The sequence below is a fragment of the Coturnix japonica genome, chromosome 10 (assembly GCF_054131305.1).
Source record: "Coturnix japonica strain WE chromosome 10, WE-NBRP24, whole genome shotgun sequence".
NCBI classification, from domain to species: domain Eukaryota; kingdom Metazoa; phylum Chordata; class Aves; order Galliformes; family Phasianidae; genus Coturnix; species Coturnix japonica.
The window spans coordinates 928,526-947,596 of NC_140672.1; the positions used below are offsets into that span (position 1 = coordinate 928,526).

General features: G+C 56.3%; 4 protein-coding genes across 5 annotated transcripts; 3 read left to right on the forward strand and 1 right to left on the reverse strand.

Moving 5' to 3' along the window:
• Positions 1 to 1,546: 1,546 nt before the first annotated feature.
• On the forward strand, positions 1,547 to 8,318 carry TGFA (transforming growth factor alpha). 2 transcript variants are annotated; one of them, XM_015883057.3, is made up of 6 exons: positions 1,547 to 1,636; positions 4,317 to 4,370; positions 5,303 to 5,420; positions 6,541 to 6,690; positions 6,766 to 6,875; positions 7,370 to 8,318. In XM_015883057.3, the coding sequence occupies exons 1-6, from the start codon at positions 1,606 to 1,608 to the stop codon at positions 7,375 to 7,377; spliced, it is 471 nt and encodes a 156-aa protein (XP_015738543.2). In that variant the 5' UTR covers positions 1,547 to 1,605; the 3' UTR covers positions 7,378 to 8,318. The 2 variants fall into 2 exon arrangements, with proteins under 2 accessions (XP_015738543.2, XP_085366125.1); XM_085509999.1 differs by having other exon boundaries at positions 5,303 to 5,416.
• Positions 8,319 to 9,782: 1,464 nt separating this feature from the next.
• TIMCC (TIM double twin CX3C motif chaperone) lies at positions 9,783 to 11,710 on the forward strand. The gene is made up of 3 exons (XM_015883032.2): positions 9,783 to 9,878; positions 10,542 to 10,682; positions 11,473 to 11,710. Exons 1-3 carry the CDS (start codon positions 9,792 to 9,794, stop codon positions 11,659 to 11,661), a joined length of 417 nt encoding a protein of 138 aa, XP_015738518.1. The 5' UTR covers positions 9,783 to 9,791; the 3' UTR covers positions 11,662 to 11,710.
• An 899-nt stretch (positions 11,711 to 12,609) lies between these two features.
• On the forward strand, positions 12,610 to 13,815 carry SNRPG (small nuclear ribonucleoprotein polypeptide G). The gene is made up of 4 exons (XM_015883031.3): positions 12,610 to 12,683; positions 12,881 to 12,903; positions 13,033 to 13,157; positions 13,643 to 13,815. The coding sequence occupies exons 1-4, from the start codon at positions 12,652 to 12,654 to the stop codon at positions 13,691 to 13,693; spliced, it is 231 nt and encodes a 76-aa protein (XP_015738517.1). The 5' UTR covers positions 12,610 to 12,651; the 3' UTR covers positions 13,694 to 13,815.
• A 637-nt stretch (positions 13,816 to 14,452) lies between these two features.
• PCYOX1 (prenylcysteine oxidase 1) lies at positions 14,453 to 19,059 on the reverse strand. Its single transcript, XM_085509997.1, has 6 exons — positions 18,945 to 19,059; positions 18,645 to 18,851; positions 17,193 to 17,367; positions 16,521 to 16,732; positions 16,036 to 16,188; positions 14,453 to 15,717 (listed from the first exon to the last, which is right to left on the reverse strand). Exons 1-6 carry the CDS (start codon positions 19,036 to 19,038, stop codon positions 15,059 to 15,061), a joined length of 1,500 nt encoding a protein of 499 aa, XP_085366123.1. The 5' UTR covers positions 19,039 to 19,059; the 3' UTR covers positions 14,453 to 15,058.
• Between the last annotated feature and the right edge of the window lie 12 nt (positions 19,060 to 19,071).

The window sequence follows — 19,071 nt, forward strand, 5'->3', positions numbered from 1 at the left end:
CATATGGAGGAAAGATTGTGCCTCCCTTCTGGTGGCCTGTCCACTCCTTCTCTAGAGAGCATCCCTCTCCACGTTACCTGGCCCCACTGCACTCCTTCCCCACCCTTGACCCATCACCTGCCCTGATTCACCCCAAATTGCCATAATTCCAGTTTTGGCGGAGGCAGCAGCTGCTTCCACGAGTGATTCACGCCAGGAGTGGGAGGAATATTGCAAAGGAGGAAGCATCTATTTACAAACAAATATCGGGGCTCTCCGCACGAGGGAGGGGAGAAAGGTGAGCGTGAAGGGAACGGCGTGGTGAGGATGGGCTGAAAAAGTGGGATTTGGGGAACTCAATGACTGCTGCACTGAACTGCTCTGGCTGTGACTCGGTGTCGGGTATTTGGGATCAGCAGCCTTAGGAACAAGGCTTTCCCAGCCCCTCATTTGTGCGGTGGAGCTGCTTTCAAGTGCTAAGAGCAGATGGTATCGCCTGGGAACGCCTGGAAGTTTCGGCTCGGCTCAAACCACAGGGCTGGGAGCAGCTCCCGGGCTGCTGTGTGGCTGTGGGGTGCTCCTGAGGCATCGGCCCCACACGGGGGGTCCCCAAGGTGTGCCCAAAGGGTGTGTGCCCAAAGTGTTCTCTAAGGGTGTCCCCAAAGGGTCCCCAGGGTGTTCCAAAAGGATGCACTCAAAAGGTGTTCCCAAAGGGTCCCCAAATGGTCCCCTAGGTGCCCCCAAAGTGTGTTCCCAATGGGGTCCCAAGGGGTGTTCCCAAGGTGTTCTCAAAGTGTGTACCCAAAGGGTCCCCATGGGGTGTTCCCAAAGGCTGTTCCCAAAGCATCTCCAAAGGGTGTCCCCAAAGGGTCCCCAAGGGATATTCCCAAAGGGTGCTCCCCCAGAATCCCCGAACGCTGTCCCCAAAGCATCTCCAAAGGGTGTCCCCAAAGTTCTCTGCCAAAGCGTGTCCCCTGAGGGTCCCCAAGGGGTGTTCCCAAAGGGACCCCCATGTGTGTGTCCCCCCACATCACCAGGCCAACCCCATCTTCATGCCATGTCACAGCACTTTGGGGACAGCTCTCCTAGGGGTCATTTGCCTTCAGTGGGACTTGGGTGACTGGGTTGGGGCGGGGGGGGTGGTCTCGTTCCCATCTCCCTGCCCTCCCCCGGGCTCCCAGGTGGCTTCGTCCGCGGTCCCACTGATGTGAGGATGACAAAGGCTTGGATCACCGAGGTGAGATCCGCGGAGGGGAGGAAGGGGCGTGGGCCGGCGGCCAGCAGCAGCTGCAGGAATGCACTTTGCGGTCGGTGAAGCAATCCGGCAGCGCGATGGAGCAGATAGGGGAGCAAGGAGGAGGGAAGGGCAGCTTCAAACCTTCCCCCATCCTCCCCGTCCCTCCAGCCGAGGGAACGATCCGCCGAGCGCAGCGGGACAGCGCGCACCGAGCGCTGCCGTCGGGGGGAGCTCGGAACCGGGCACCGCGGGGCCGGGGGCCTCGTAGCTCCGCCCCGGGGCCGTCGGGGAGTCCGCGCCCATTTCCGCCGGCTCGGAGCCCGGCCCCTCGGCCGAACTGGGCGCTACGAACCGCCAGCTCCGCCGCCACCACCGCCACCGCCACCAGGATGACGGGAGAGGCGGCTGCGCTGGCGCTGGGTACGTGTTGGGGTCGGGAAGGGGGGGGAGTATGAGGGGGGTTGTTTGGGCTGTTCTCTTTCCCCCACCCCCCGCCCCAAACTTCCCCGACCCTATAACCCATTTGGGGCAGAGAGCTTCCCTCGAGCATCGATCCCCGGCGAGAAAAGGAAACTTTGTTTTATGCCGCAAAGTGGGGAGAATAGAGCATCCCTGAGCATGGGGGGCACCGCGCTGCTATGGGGGTGGTGTGGGTTGTTCGTGTCCCCCCCACCACCACCACCCACCCCACCGCCACCTCCTGAGGTTGCCGTCGCTCTTTGAGTTGTTTGCTCCGCTGCTTGTGGGATCGCGGCGGTTTTGCTGGGCACGGCCTCGGGGAGCCTCGTAATTTATGGTAGGGGATGATTAATTAAGGAGAGGTTTGCACCGGGCAGGACGGGAGCTCGACCTGCGCCGCTTTGCTGGGGGGAAAGGGGCAGAGGGAAGAACGGGATGGAGGGACGCGGAGTGCGGCTCCGAAGGTGTTGTTTGCTGGTTCCTGCGCTGCTTTCCGTGCTTTCCTCGCTTGCTTTTGCTGCTCCGAAGGGATGGGGCTGGGAGCTGCAGCTTGGGTTGGTTGGGGGCCGGGGGAGCGCGGTGTACTCTGCCCCGTGGTGGTCAAAGGGCTCCAGCTGCGGGGCTGCAGGGGAAGGTGGGGACGAGCAGCATCCATCCCTCATGGCAGCAGCCACCCAACCCATAGACCCTAAACCCTAGATTCAACTTTTAGAGTCCATAGACCCCAGCTCTAGACCCTACCCATTGATCCCAACCCTAGACCCTAAACCCTACCCATGGACTCTGAACCCTACCCGTAGTCCCTAAAACCTAACTCCTAGACCTCCACACATAGACCCCAACCCTAGTCACGAGCCCCTGGTTGTAAACCCTACCCACAGACCCTAAACCCTACATGGAGACCCTAAAACCTAACTCTTAGACCCTACCTGTAGATCCCAACCCTAGACAGTAGCCTCTAGATCCTACCAGTAGACCCTAGACCCCACCTGAAGACCTCAAACCTAGACCCAATTTGTAGACTCTACCCATTGACCCTAAACCCTACCCTGCAGACCTCAACCCTAGACCCTACCCTATAGACCCCAACTCTACCCTATAGACCCCAACCCTATCCTAACCCTTACTGCCTGCGGCTCAGTCTGGGGACACCCAGATCCCCTCTGCTCCCTGCAGCCAGTGCTTGGCTTCCCTCCCTGAGGCCATATGAATTCTGTCAGCCCTGAGTCTGCCTCTGCTTGGAACCCAAACACTGCATCCCGCTGGGAGAGCTTCCCCAAACCTTGTAAACAAGAGGTGGGAGCAATGGCTGCAGGCACCCAGAGAGCTGCCACCTCCTCCCCCTCGCTCCATGCAGATGCACCTGGTGGCTGCAGAGGGCTAAGCTGCAAAGCCGGGGGGGAAACTACAAGCAAAGCTGATTAGGAGGGAGAATGTGGGGCTGGAAATGGGCTGGAGGTAATGGGGGATCCTGGAGAGGAGGGTCACCCAATCCAGGGGGATGCTGAAGGACTGTAGAGATGTGGCACTGGGGGGGTGTGGTTGGTGGGATGGGTTGGGGTTGGACTTGGAGGTCTTGTCCAACCTGTGAGCTGCTGGCTTATCTCAGTGTGTGACACGATATGGAGGAGTTGGTCCATAGGGCTGGGATCCATGGGGGAACACACATGGGATGGGAGCAGCAGGGCTGGAGCCCTTTGGTGCCGTGATGAGATTGGTGGTGGTTGTAGAGAAGCATTGGCTGTAGATGTTACAATGGGGACATTGGCAGCTCTGTGTCTTGAGCATCGTGTGTCTTATCCCAGGGGATCCTCACTTCACTGGTGTTGGGGTTGGGGTCTTCCCAAAGGCCAGAAGGTGGATGTGGGATTTAGGCACATGTGGTGATGGCAGTTTGAGAGCATTAAAACCAAATTCATGGGGGTCACTGGAGAAGGAGACCAGCGTCCTAAATACAAAGCCCTTGCCAAATAGAGAGGTGATGCTGAGGGAAGTGGAGCAGCAAATAGGGCTGGGGTGACCTCATGGGGCCAGCGGGGCTCATCCAACCCCCACATCAGCGGGGTGAGGCAGCACAGCGGGTTCTGGGGGTGGCAGGAGGGGACACTGAATCTGCTTGGTGACACAGGGATGAGCCACTTCCCAGATAATGCACGGAGTCCCCTCAGGTTGATGTAGGCAGGGAGCAGGGCTGTGTGCACGGGGAGCAGCCGGGAGGAGGGATATTGAGCTGGGAGCCCTGGGTTGGTGCCCTGCTTGTCGCCTTCAGCTGGAGCTTTCTGCATGGGTTGATTAACCCTGTGCAGTAATTGGGTCAGAGAGGGGCTCATCTCTGAGGTTAAACCCTCAGAGCCAGATGGGTATCCTGAAAAGGGAATGTTTTTTCCCCCAAAAAACAGGAACGATTTCTCACAAACAGGAATTTGGGGTTTCTAATGAGCCCACAGGGCTGGAGAAGGGTTGAGGAGCTGTGGGGACACTGCAGGCAGATGGGGAGCTCCCAACGCCGACCCTAAGAGAGCTCAGGTCCTGCTGATGGCACAGCTGCCCCCATCCCCTTTTAACTCAGGGTCTTCACGAGAGGTTTTAGGGCTTTTCTCTCTCCCTGCGTTGGCTCTGAGCCCTGTCTGTCTGCCCACAGGCATGCTGGTGGCTGTGTGCCATGCCCTGGAGAACACAACGTCAGCGCTGAGCGGTGAGTTTGAGGACCCGATCCCCGCTGCCATATAGTGTCGTGTTGGGGTGGGGTTGTTGCTTGTCATGCTGCTGGTAAAGCAAAAAGAACCCACTGCAGCTGGGCTGTGGGAAGGATGGGGCAGGGGTGGGCATGAGGGTATGGATTGGGAAGGAGGAGAGGGTGTGGATAGGGATGGATGTGGGGATATGGATGGGCAAGGGGATGCCTGTGGATGTGGGGTATGGATGGGGAAGAGTGTATGGATGGGGATGGATGTGGGTATGGATGGGGATGGATGTGGATGGGGGTTTGGAGGGGGATGAATGAAGGGATGGGAGTGTGGATGGGGATGGATGAGAGCTTGGGGGTATGGATGGAGATGGGGATATGGATGGGGACGGACATGGGGGTATGGATGAAGATACGGGTGTGGGTATGGGGATATAGATGTGGGGAAGGGGGTATGGATGGGTTAAGGTTAGGGTTAGGGTCGCTTCAGCCACGTGCGGGGTCTCGCAGGACCCGGAAGCATTCGGTGGCCGCAGCATTAATTACCACAGAGCTGCCATAAATCCCAGCAGCAGGAACTTGAGGTGGCTTTGAAACGACAGCCGTCGGATGTGTTTGACGCGCGGGCTGAGCCGGCAGCAGGATATTCGTTTTCCGTCTCTGCCGGGGAGGATAATTCAAACCAGCACGAGGCGTAATGCGAAACAGCATCACGGCGCCCACCCCACACCAGGGCAGCCCCTGTTTAACTCGTTTAACTCTCTCCGCCCCTATTTTGTCTCTAAGCTCTTTAGCACATTCCTCCGGTGCCAGGCAGGGATTGAGTTGGGTTCGTTTTGGTGGCTAAAGCAGCAGCCTCGATGCGTTTGTTGGCTGGATCCCAATGGCAATGCCCTTTATGTTCTCCTTTCTTCCCCTATTTCCACCCCCCCCCATTACAGATCCCCCAGTGGCAGCGGCTGTGCGGTCACACTTCAATGAGTGCCCCGACTCCCACCGGCAGTTCTGCTTCCATGGGACGTGCCGCTTCCTGGTGCAGGAGGACAAGCCGGCGTGTGTGTAAGCGGAGAGAAGGGGGGTGGGGAGAGGGCTCTGCCCCATAGGGTGCCCTTCTGTAGGGCAGTTCTAGGGGGGTGGCACAGGGATGGTCAGGGGTGATGTGAGTGTTACCCAAAGTGACGTGGGGTGACACAGAGATGCTCTGAGGTGACACAGGTGTGACATGGAGATGCTCCGAGGTGACGTGAGGATGCTCCCAGGTGACATAAGGTGGCCCAGGGATGTTCCCAGGTGACGTAAGGTGATATGAGGATGTTCCCAGGTGACATAAGGTGACCCAGGGATGCTCCCAGGTGACGTGGGATGACCCAGAGATGCTCTGGGATGACATGGGTGTGACTTGGAGATGCTCTGAGATGACATGAGGATGCTCTGAGGTGACATGGGGCCACCTGTGTTGCTTTGAGGTGACCCAGAGATGCTCTGGGGTGCCAAAGGTGTGACCTAGAGATGCTTCAAGGTGACATGAGGATGCTTTGAGGTGACATGGATGTGACCCAGGGATGCTGTGAGGTGACATAGGGCCACCCAGGGATGCTCCGAGGCAACATGGGGTGACATAAGGATGCTCTGTGATGATGAGGGTGTGACCTAGAGATGCTCCAAGGTGACATGAGAATGTTCCAAGGTGATATGGGTGTGACCCAGAGCTGTTCTGAGGTGAGGTGGTGACATGAGGGTGCTCCATGGTTACCCAGAGATGCTCTGAGAGGACACAGGGTGGGACAAGAAGGTTCTGAGTTGACATGGGGTGCTCCAAAGTGACCCAGGGATGCTCTGGGGTGACATGGGGTGACATAAGGATGCTGTGGGATGGCACGGGCATGACCTAGAGGTGCTCCAAGGTGATACAGGTATGACCCAGGGATGCTCTGAGAAGACACGGGGTGACACAAGGACATTCTGAGGTGACACGGGGTGACCCAGGGATGCTCCAAGGTAGCCCAGGGATGCTCTGAGGTGACATGGGGTGACCCAGGGATGCTCCATAGTGACCTGGGGGTGCCCCAAGGATCTGTTGGTGACACAACACCCAAAATGAGGGTCCAGCTGCCCAGAATTCTCCTCTTAAAAAGGGTTCAAACTCTTCCCCACTGCTTTCCCCCCCCTTCCCCTGCAGGTGCCACTCAGGCTACGTGGGGACGCGCTGTGAGCACGCCGACCTGCTGGCCGTGGTGGCCGCCAACCAGAAGAAGCAGACGATCACCGCGCTGCTGGTGGTGGCCGTGGTGGCCTCAGCGGTGCTCATCGCCGCCTGCGTGCTCGTCCAGTGAGTGGGGTGAGGGTTGGGGATGGGATCAGGAGGGAGATGGGGGGTGCTGAGCATCTCCGCTGTGTCCCACAGCTGCTGCCGGCTGCGGAAGCGCTGCGGGTGCTGCCGGGTGCCGCTCTGCGGGCAGGAGAAGCCATCGGGGCTGCTGAAGGGAGGAGCGTCCTGCTGCCATACTGAGAGTGGTAAGGGATGGGGACACTATGGGGACATGGGGATGTGGGGGCACTATGGGGGCAAGGGGATGTGGGGGCACCATGGGGACACAGGGATGTGGGGGCACTATGAGGACATAGGGATGTGGGAGCACTATGGGGACATCATGGGAATGTGGGAGCACCATGGGGACACTGGGACTCTATGGGGACACTATAGGGACACAGGGATGTGGGCACACCATAGGGACTCCATGGGGATACGAGGAGTTGGGGACACCATGGGAACACAGGAATGTGGGGTCACTGTGCGGATGAAGGGACATGGGGACACTATGGGGACATGGGGATGCCATGGGGACACAGGGGTGTGGGGAGATCATGGGGATGCTATGGGGACTTGAGGACATGGGGACACTATAGGGACACAAGGATGTGGGGACCCTGGGGTCTGGGGACACCATGGGGACCCTATGACCCAGCTCCCATGCAGGAACCCCATAACCCTTCTCCTTCCCCCACAGTTGTCTGACGGAGCCAACGCTTCCCAGTGGGACCCGGGGACAGACACCGCTTCTCCTTTGGTTTCCCCTTTTCTCCCTTTTATTTTTCCCTCTTACTTTTGTCCTCCCCTCCTTTTCCGGGGAACACCAATGGGGGAAGCACCCCAATGGCTGCAGCACTCCCAGCACCGCTCCCAGTGCTCCCAGTACTCCCAGTCTGTCCGACAATCCACCTCCCACCACCACAACTTTCAGCCCAGACTGCTGGAAATGGAAGGGGGAGGAAACACCCCCAAATCCCCCCCTGCTGCCGCCTCTGGGAAGCATCACTGCTGGTGGTTGGGCTTATTTTTTGCTCAGATACTTCCAGTTTTTTCTCCCTCCTCTTCCCCCTTTTCTCCTCCTTTCCTCCCTTCTTTCTCCCCCCTTCCCCTCTTTCTTTCTCCCCATTCCCCCCTTCTTTCTCCCCCCCTCCCCTCTTTCTTTCTCCCCATTCCCCCTTTCTTTCCCCCCCCTTTTTCCTCCTCTTTCGAACCAAAACACAGAAGAGACCCCCCAGCTTTATTTTTCTATGTGCCTACCACAACAAGTGCCGCCGAACCCTCGGCCGTCCCCAAAGCCACCACGGCTCCTTTGGGGACAGATCTGCCCTGTTTACTAATAACACAATGAACCATAATCCTAAGAAACCTCCCCAAACGGAGGCCTCAACCCCCCCCCCATCATCCTCTCCATAATCCCCATCATAACCGACCCGACGCTGGTTATTTTTTAGTCATGGTTACTCAACGTCTTCTGTATATGTTGCACTGAAGGTTAATATTTAATGTTTTAATTTATTTCGTGTGGTTTAAATTAATTTTGATTTCTATTATATGTTATTGTGATCAGCCCTTCTCCTTTTATTATTTTCCCCCCTTAATACCTGGATTATAGTTATTTAAGTGATATAAAGGACACTTTTTCAGAAGGCTTTGGCTGTGCTGTCGTTTGGGGCTGGTAAATATTGGGGGGCAGCAATGTGGGGTCACCTCCATGTCCCAGTCCTGTCCCCGTCCCAGTCCTGTCCTCATTCTAACCCAGACCACCATCCTAGTCCAGTTCCATCCCATTCTGGTTGTCTTCTCATCCCTTTTGGGTTCCCCATCCCATCCCATGCTGGTCCTGCTCCAATCCCTTTTGGATCCTCATTTCCATCCTGCTCCTATCCCCATTTCATCCCATCCTGTTCCCACTCCCATCCCTTTTGGATTCCCAATCCGGTCCCCATCCCACCCTTTTCCTGCTCCCATCCCTTTTGGGTCATCATTTCATCCTGATCCCATCCCCATTTCATCCCACCCTGGTCCTGCTCCCATCCCTTTCAGGTCATTGTTTCATCTTGGTTCCCCATCCCATCCTGCTCCTATATCCATCCCAACCCAACCCAGTCTCCATCCCATTCTATCCTGGTCCCATTCACATCTTTTCAGGTCACATCCTGACCCTGTTCCTATTCTTTTGGGGTCTTAATTCCATCCGCATCCCATTCCCATCCCTTTTAGGTCCCAGTCTTATCCCCATCCCATTCTCCTCCAGTATCTTATCTCACCCCAATCCAGTCCCCACACCACTCTGTCCTGATCCTTCTCCCATCCCTTTTGGGTCCTCATTTCATCTTGGCCCTATCCCCGACCCCATTGGCCGACCCAATTACACACCAGCACAGCATTGCACTGCACACACCATTGCACACCAGCATAGCATTGCTCAGCACAGTGTTGTACAGCATGCAACATTGCACACCTTGCAGCATTGCACTGCACACACCATTGCACACCAGCATGGCATTGCACATCGTGCAGCTCTGCACACCAGCACTGCATTGCTCAGCAGTGTTGTACAGCATGCAGCATTGCACACCAGCACAGCATTGCTCAGCACAGTGTTGTACAGCATGCAGCATTGCACACCAGCACTGCATTGCACTGCACACACCATTGCACACCAGCACGGCATTGCACATCGTGCAGCTCTGCACACCAGCACAGCATTGCACTGCACACACCATTGCACTCCAGCACTGCATTGCTCAGCAGTGTTGTACAGCACACAGCATGCAACATTGCACACCAGCACAGCATTGCACTGCACACACCACTGCACATCAGCACTGCATTGCTCAGCAGTGTTGTACAGCATGCAACATTGCACACCTTGCAGCATTGCACTGCACACCAGCACAGCGTTGCACACCTTGCAGCCTTGCACAGAACACGGCACTGCACAGCAGCACTGCAAACCACGCGGAACTGCCCAGCACGCCCCATTGCACAGCAGCACAGCAGCACAGCGTTGCACAGCACTCAGCATTGCACACAGCAGCCCCACCTCCCACCACCACGGCCCTCCCCCTTCCCAGCCCCGCCCCCTCCCCATATCCCCCCTCCCCTCCGAGCCCGGCATGGCGGAGGCCGCTCAGGGCCGCGTACAGGAGGCGGTGGAGAACGTTGTGCAGGAGCTGGAGCGGGACAGCATCCGCGGCATGCAGGTACCGAGCCCCTGTGCTCCCAGTGCCCCCCCATAACCGCCCACCGTCTCCCATTGCCCCCTAGAGCTTCCCTGTACCCTCCAGTTTCTCCCCATTCAAGCTTTGCATGTCTCCCCTTGTGCTCCGTGCAAGCTTTGTGCCCCCTCGGTGCATGCTGCACTCCCCCCCCCCCCCCTTTGCAGTGCACGCTGTGTGCAAGGTATGTACAACCCCCAGCCTTGCAGCACGTGCTCTGTGCAAACTTCGTAGCCCCACCCCAAGTGCAAGCTCCGTCCCTCCAAGTGCATGCTCTGCATGCAAGATTTATGCCCCGCAGTGCATGCATTGCACCCCCCTTCCCTACCCCTCAACCCTCTATTAGGTGCATGCTCTGTGTGCAGGCATTGTGCTCCCTAAGTGCCTGCCCTGTGCAAAACTTGTGCAGCCCCCGTGTTAAGAGCTGAGCTGCTGCAATGTAGCTCTGTGCAGAAGGACCTGGCTGACCAGCAGTTAACCATGGGCCAGCACTGTGCATGCCCCATGCAAAATGTTTGCATCCCCCACATGCAAGCTCTGTGCACGCCCTGCTCCTGCCCTGTGCACTTCTAGGGCACCTCGGTTTGCTCGCACATTAGGATTGGTTCCCCTGGGTGCTGCACCTTGCTAACCCGCTCCCTTTTGCAGGCCATCATGTTCCACTGCAGCGCGCGATGCTGCGAGGACAGAACAGCCTCCATGCAGCAGGTGCAGCGATGCATCGAGCGCTGCCATGCACCCCTGGCCCAAGCCCAGGCCATCGTCACCGGCGAGCTGGAACGTTTCCAGGTGAGGAAATACATGGGGGGCACCCACAAGGCTGACACCCCTAAAAGCCGTGTTCAATGAGACCTGAGCAGGCTGAGAGCTGAGCAGAGAGGAACCTAATGAGGTTCATCTGAGTTAATGAGGGGTCCTACACCTTGGGGGGGAAGGGCCACACGTATCAGTGCAGGCTGGGGGCTGAGCTGCTGGATGAGGAGCTCTGCAGAGAAGGATCTGGGGGTCCTGGTTGGCTTCTAGTTGACCAACGTTGGACCAGTGGTCAACCAGTGGTTGACCAACTGCTGACCAGTGATCAGCCAACAGTTGACCAGTGGTTGACCTACAGTAGATCAGTGGTTGACCTACCATTGACCAACAGTTGACCAGTGCTTGACCTACAGCTGACCGATGGCTGACCAACAGTTGACCATTGATTGCCCACAGGCTGACCATGAGCCAGCAGTGCATCCTGGTGGCCATGAAGACCAGTTGGACCCTGGGGTCCTTTAAAAAGAGCGTGGCCAGTAGGGTGAGGGAGGTGCTCCTGCTCTGCCCTGAGGCCGCATCTGCAGCACTGGGTCCAGCTGTGGCTGCTCAGCTCCAGGCAGGGAGCTGATGTAGGGACATAGAGATGGTGGAGGCCTGGAGGAGCATCCCCTGATGGGAGAAGGCTGAGAGCCCCGAGGGCTGTTCACCTGCAGAGGCTGAGAGGGGATCCAGTCAATGCTTATCACCATGGGGGAGCCCCAGAGGTCCCTTCCAACCCCTGTGGTTCTATCACTCTCCTGATCTATGCCCCTTTATCCCCTTGCAGGACCGCCTGAGCCGCTGCACGCTGCACTGCTCTGACAGAGCCAAGGATGCCCTGGAGGCGGGCGGTGGGGAGACAAGGGCACGCTCCCAGCTCGACGCCTGCGTTGCTGCCTGTGGGGACGAGCACCTACGCCTGGTGCCAGGCATGGCCAAGAGGATGCGGGATGGCTTGGCGGCCCTACAGCACTAGCGGGTGCTGTTGGGGTGGGGGAAGGTGGTATTAAAGGCAAGGAGCTGCACTCGTGGTGCTCGAGGGGTGCTGGGGGTTTGGGGTGTGGGGGTGCAAGGTGTGGGGTGGTGGCTGTGTAATGTATGGGGTGGGTGTGTGCAAAGTATGGGGTGATGGCTGTGCAGTGTATAGGGGGTGGGATGAGCCATGCAAATGTGCAGTGTATAGATAGGGTACAGGTGTGCAAAGTGTGGGGTGATGGCTGCGTAAGGTGTGTGCAGGTGTGCAAGGTGTGGGGTAGTGCTTCTGCAGGGTGTGGGGCACTGTGTGCAAAGGGTGCTGGTGTGTAAAGGGTGCAGTGTGCAAAGGGTGCAGTGTGCAAAGGGTGCAGTGTGCAAATGTTGCAGGGTGTGCAAAGGGTGCAGGTGTGCAAAGGGTGCAGGTGTGCAAAGGTGCAGTGTGCAAAGGGTGCAGGTGTGCAAAGGGTGCAGGTGTGCAAATGGTGCAGGGTGTGCAAAGGGTGCAGGGTGTGCAAAGGGTGCAGGGTGTGCAAAGGTGCAGTGTGCAAAGGTGCAGTGTGCAAAGGGTGCAGTGTGCAAATGGTGCAGGGTGTGCAAATGGTGCAGGGTGTGCAAAGGGTGCAGGGTGTGCAAAGGGTGCAGTGTGCAAAGGGTGCACACTGCCAGCTGTGAGCCGATGGCTGTGCAAGGTGTGCACGGTGAGCCGTGCAGGGCTTGCAATACGTGTATCAGTGCCTTTGTGTGTGTGCAATGCCGTGCATACAGTGGGTGTGCAATGCGCGGTGCATGCAATGCAGCAGAGCTGCAGGTCTCCATGCACGTGCTGCATGGGGGCCGCTCCAAACGCGCACGCGCGCCGCGTCCGAGCGCTCTGATTGGCTGCCGGCGAGATGCGAAGGTTGGCGGGAAAAGGGGGCGGGGCTTTGGGCGTAGCGTGCGACGTGATGACGTCATTACGCGGCGCGAGCGGCAGCGGCGCTGAGGAGACGCCATGAGCAAAGCGCACCCACCCGAGCTGAAGAAGTGAGAGCTGGGCCAACATGGGGATGAGGGGGGATGAGGGGGGATAAGGGAGGACTGAAGGGGATGAGGGGGGCCCAGAGGGTCGGGAGGGGCCGTGGGGTCCGGTTCGGGTTCGGTCTGGGTCCGGTTGGGCCCGCAATGATGGCGGTCCCGACCCCACACTGATGCGGCCTGCTCTGTTTGCGCTCTCGTTGCAGGTTCATGGACAAGAAGCTGTCGTGTGAGTCCCGCTGTTATAACGGGGTTGTGCCATGAGCCCACATTCACAAAGCCCCCCCCCCCCCCCCATCCCTCCCTTCCCTTTTAACCCCCCCCTCCCCTTGTTTCTGAATGAGCCGGTTTCTCGTAGTGAAGTTAAATGGCGGCCGCCACGTGCAGGGGATCCTACGGGGCTTCGACCCCTTCATGAACCTGGTGATCGATGAGTGCGTGGAGATGGCGCCTGGAGGGCAGCAGAACAACATCGGGATGGTGGTGAGTGCTGGGGGGGATGGCAGCCCCCAGGCCCACTTTGTGCCTTGGGCTGGGGGCTTTGGGCTTTGGGCTTTGGGCTGGGGGCTTCCTTTCAGTTCAGGCCTCCCAGTGCCCATCCGTGGCCTTGGGCACCTCTAGGAATGGGGAACAGCCTCAGGAGGGCAGAGCAGGATGGGACAGAGCCCTCCGTGTCTGCTGCAGTAACAGAGGGGTGGCAGCCCAGCTGGCTGTGAGGTCACAAGAATACATTGCTGTCTTATATCAAGCTCTCATCCACCTTTTCTATCAACCACCCTCCTGCAGGAGCCTTTTCCAGCCGGCTGACTGCTGCCATGAGCCCCTGCAGTTCTCTCATTCACTTCAGCTCTTGGAGCTGCACATGCCATGCAGCTTTCTAGGAGGAAAAGTCAAAGGGAAAGAAAACCTTCTGTGCTGTGGGCATAACGTGCTTCATCTCACCTCCTGCTGACAACTTCTCTTTGTAGGTAATACGAGGAAACAGCATCATTATGCTGGAAGCTTTGGAACGAGTATAGTGGCAGAGGAACCCTGTAGTGACCCGACCCCGTTGTGTTTTGTTTACTCACCTGAACCTAATGAAGCAACCACAAGTGTAAGCTTATTTTTTGTTAAATAAATTTTGTACTGGTTGGTGTAACCCGTGTGAGCTGTGCTTGGTGGAACTGAAGCCTGGGGCAGTTAATCTTGTGAGTGCAGCAGTGTGTCAGTGGCAGCTTTAAAGCTGGAGGATGGCTTTCAGGCAGCTTTATTTCTTTGAGTGGGTGTTCAAATGATACTGGCTATATCTTTAAACCCCCCCCCATAAATAACAGGCTGTGGCACTTCTATTCCTAGCATTGCTCTGTAAAGAGTGAAGGGGACTGAAATATCTGTCCTGCTCAAGTGTTTGCCTGCAACTTTGTGCTGGTCTCCACCTCTGTGCTGAGGCAAAAGTGGTTTTGGTTATTCTCATTGCCCCCAAGCAGACAGAACAAAGCATTGACCCCAGGGTACCAGCAAGCTTCTAAGAGTTGAATCGTGTTCCAGCACGTACGGACTCCTGTGATGCTGCTAATCTCAGTGCAAGTCCTGCAATTTAGCTTTAATCAAGTGCATTCATCTTTTCTAGCACAGCAAGAGTGAGGCTACACTAGTGGAGGCTTGTTAGTGGGAGTTTGAGCTAAGCAAGCACAACTTGCTGGTACAGGAGAACTCTGCTGATGGAGAACCGAGCAGCAGCTCTGAGACACAGCACAATGCAGGTAACACAGACAACAGTTCAAGGCAGCACCTGCTTACATTCAAACCAGTGTGTTGCTTTTATTTGTAATGGCAACATGGTATTTACTACGTAGTTAAGACATGAGTGAGGTTCAGCAGCAAGTAGATGATCGCCATTTCCCTTCACCAGTCCCACCCCAAGGGGATGGGGTACAATCCTTGATACACCCCTTCAAAAAGCAGAAGCAGAGAGATTTAATGCTAACAAGCTGACTTATTCAACAGAGAGATGTCCAGAAAGGGAAAGCAACATGCGCAGGTCTAAGGGATCAGTGCTCAGTTAATCACAGTGATGCAGATCCTGGGCTTGGTAGGATCTGAAGGACACTTAAGGGTCAATATGGCATTTAAAGTACCTTGGTTATCTTACAGAGGGACAGATTGAAGGCTTTGCTTGAGGGAGGGCCGGCTCACATGAGGAAATGCCCCCCCACTTTTGACAGCAGTTCAAGTGAATTCATGCCTGGAGCTGGCTGGATGCTTCCTCCTTCTTCGAGGCTAAGTGAGAAGTGAGTTAGAATAAAATCACAGCATCCAAGCAGCTCCTTCGTTCCTTTTAGTTGCAACTACACATCTTCAACACACGGGCTTTATCTCTGGGAGCCGCGGTGGTGCACAGCTCAAAGCTCTGTTTTCAGTTTCTCATACAAGTCTTCCTGGTCGATCTTGTCTGTGTTGCCGTACCAGCGGTGGTAGGCGAGCAGCGCGGCGTTTTTGGCTGCGATGGAGCTCATCTCCATAGCACTGGCAGCCCACTCGATGCCATTCAGGTAGTAGATGTTGTCATGGAGGATGATAGGTGGGAATTTGTTCGGGGGGCTGTAGTGGGGGTACGCCAGCCACTTCTTCACCTTGACAGAGTCGTAGGAGGAGAAAAGCAAATTCAGCTGCTCTTTTGTGAGCTCTTCCTTTGAGAAGATCTTCCAGACTGCTAACTGCAAGGGAAGCTTTTCTTGGCTGCCTCTGTTCTCCACAGGAGACACGATCCCCACGCTGTTGATAAACAGCTTGGGATTCTCTGTAGTGAAAATGGCACCCAGATGAAAGGCGGATGGATCCTGGTAACCAAAGTAGGAGGCGTTTAAGCGGCCGTGCACAAACGTTGCCACAGTTTGTTGGTAAGGATTGGAGAACTCCGGGACTGGAGGGCTGAAGTTCTTGAAGGTGATGTTGGCTATTTTGCGGTTCAGCGGAGCAGCAATGACAACAATGTCATAGATGTCCCCTGTCTGTCCTGATGGCGTGTCGTAGGTGACGTGGTAGAGGTTAACTGGGTCCCCTGGGGAGGATAGAAGGAGGGGTGAAGAGCTCAGTGATGCTGTTCCACCTCATTTGTCCTTCTGACAAACACAATGTTTTTAATGCCATCGCATCTAGGCTCGTTATGCCTTGTTGTGAAATGAGGCTTATTCGTGTAGTACGGGATTAGCTGACAGCAGGGCTGTGATCTGAGGCTTTAAACAGAGCACAGTTTTCATTGTAAAAGACCAAAGAAAGCCCAGGCTGTTGCTTTGGTCTGCCAAGAGCAAAGGTCAGTGTGTAGCTGCCAGAGCTGGCTGTGCCCCCCCCAACCAAAGGGAAAGCAAACAGGACTCACCTGTGGATCTCTTTCTGGTTTTGGGCTCTATAGACACGACTGTACCAGCGATAACATCTGCTTTCGAGGCGTAAATAAGACCAGAGCAAACGAGTTTGTTTCCCCCTTTCACTGACCAAAGGTCTGATGCTGCCCCTGCCAAAGACACGGCACCTACAAGGAAACCACAATCATTAGCACTGCTTGTTTTGTAGGGGGACCGCACAAAGCATCACGTGGAAAATGAAAGGAGAAAACATCCCAACGGGACTCAGAGCTTGAATGAGGACGAAGGGCTAAGTAGGTCATGTTAGCAAGCAATTGCTCTCTTGCCAGAGTAACCCAGTAACCCAGCAAGGGAGGGTGGGTGCTGCTGAACAGTAGGAGGAATTGTTCTGCAGCAGGGAATAAATAGGTTGCTGCCAACATCTGCCCAGCCCAGGGAGCAGGAATCCCAAAGCACGTGGTGTCACCTGAAGCTTTTTAACCACGTGTGAAACACCCACCTACAAAACCATTGATGTTGACACCTTGCCCGTAATCGACCCTCAAGGCCGGACAAACCATCTCATTGATGAACTTCTGGGAGAAGCTGGCTTTCTGCATGGCTTCATCGATGGTTTGGTTAAACATCTGGATAAAGTCGTTCCCTCCAAGGGCGTGGAAGAGCCTCTCGTAAGTGCTGAAGGTGTAGTCGTGCGTCTGGTAGCGATAGATCCTTTAACCAGAGACAAGGAAATACATCTAACGGCTGCACAGCACGTGGGCTTCCCCAAGGCATCCTTATCTTGCAAAGGGAACTGAAGCGTTGAATTGCTGCTGATTATCTCCGCAGCCCTTTGGAAGCTGAAGAAAACCTCACGTGCTTTCTGGCATAGGACTCCCAGGAGCCTCACGGCGTTTGGTGGGAGCAGCATTGCTCCTCCTTGCAGTGCTAACAGGCCTGAAGTTTTATCACCTTTGCTGATAAAAGCACTTTGTGCAGTCAGGATCTCCAGCACTCAGGTGCTAAAGACCAACAGGCCGTGCTATCCATAACCCACAATCAGCACAATGTTAGTGCTCCTAACAAGGTGACAGCACCTACCTCGACCTTTCCCCTTAGGAAATAACTGGTAACAGAGACCCCCCCCCAAAAGCTTCTGCCTCTTGTGAACGCTGCTGAGCAGCCACTTTACCTCATAAACTTGTCCAAGATGTCCTCCACCCACATGTTCATCCGCAGGGGGCTGAACCCGTAGTGCCAAAGCAGCTTGAGGATATTAATGATGTACCAGCTGCTCTCCTCGAAGACAAACTCCTCTCCGTTATAGATGCCCATGAGGCTGCCAGGGACAGGAATAGCTGGGAGACCTGGAGGAAAAGGTGAATGAAGGTGGTTTAATGAGGTGAATCACAGAACCACTGAATGTCCCTGCAGGCTGCAGTGCCAGCTCCCTTCAGTCTCTGGGCTGAGCAAACCAAGAGGCTCCAGCTGCTCATATCACTTAGCAAAGGAGCCTCATGGCCCCAAACCCTTTGGGTCCAAGCCAACTGCTCGCCCATAGCAGGGACAGGACAAGGTAACGGCCTTAAGTTGCACCAGGGGAGGTTCAGGTTGGATGTTAGGAACAATTTATGCCCAGGGAGGTGCGTGGTGGGGTCACCATCCCTGGAGGTGTCTAAGGGTAAATGTGGCACAGAGGGACACGGACAGAGGACATGGTGGGAGGGGTTGGACTTGAGATCTTTCCCAACCTGAACGATTGATTCTAAATGAGAAACAGCTTTAAATGCAAACAGATCCCAGGGCCTGGCTTCCCCCACTCCATGAGATGAGTGACCTTGACCTAAAAGGACACTGAGTCCCTCCAGCAGGGCTTTTTTCCCCCTGAATTATGACTAAGAAGCACAACAATCAGCTGCAGCACTACAGCATTCAATGCCCCTCGACCCACTGCAGTGTCTCAATGCTCAGAGGGGGCACAACGTGGGCTGCCAGCAGTGAGACGCTGGGATTGATTTGATACGGTGCCAGGCTGTAATCTGAGCTGACTTTGGCCGGCCAGGGAGCACGGCTATGGGGCGGGATATGGGGCGGGATATGGGGTGGGATATGGGGTGGGATATGGGGTGGGATAAGGGGTGGGATATGGGATACGGGGTGGAATGTGGGGTGGGATATGGGGTGGGATAAGGGGTAGGATATAGGATATGGGGTGGGATGTGGGGTGGGATATGGGGTGGGATATAGGGTGGGATATGGGATATGGGGTGGGATGTGGGATGGGATATGGGGTGGGATATGGGATATGGGGTGGGCTGTGGGGTGGGATATGGGATGGGATATGGGGTATGGGGTGGGATATGGGGTGGGATATGGGATATAGGGTGGGATATGGGGTGGGATAAGGGGTGGGATATGGGGTGGGATATAGGGTGGGATATGGGATATGGGGTGGGATGTGGGGTGGGATATGGGATATGGGGTGGGATATGGGATATGGGGTGGGATATGGGGTGGGATATGGGATATGGGGTGGGATGTGGGGTGGGATATGGGGTGGGATATGGGATGTGGGGTGGGATATAGGGTGGGATATGGGATATAGGGGTGGGATATGGGATGGGATGTGGGCTGTGATGCTCACCCAGCTCCTTGGCGAAGTGCTTCATGTGCAGGTTGAGGGGGTGCAGCACGGACCCCCCCGCCTCGTACTTGGCTCCTTCCACCTCCACCGTGGCCAAGCGACCCCCCACCTCCCCCCGCTCCAACACCTCGATCCGGACGCTCCTCCCGAACTTCTGCCGCAGGAAATAAGCCGTCGCCGTCCCCCCGATGCCGCCGCCGATCACGGCTGTAGGAGCAGAGCACAGCGTTAGGACTAGGATCAGGATTAGGGTTAAACCCCCTCCAGCCCCGTTCCCTACACACAGCGGCCCCTCCGTACCGATCTTTCCCGGGGGTGAGCGCTGCTCCTCGCGGCCCGGTACGAGCGGGCAGAGGAGCGGGAGGAGGACGAGGAGGAGGCTGCGGTGCTGCATGGCGCTGCTCGCTCGGGCCGTGCTGGGCCGGGC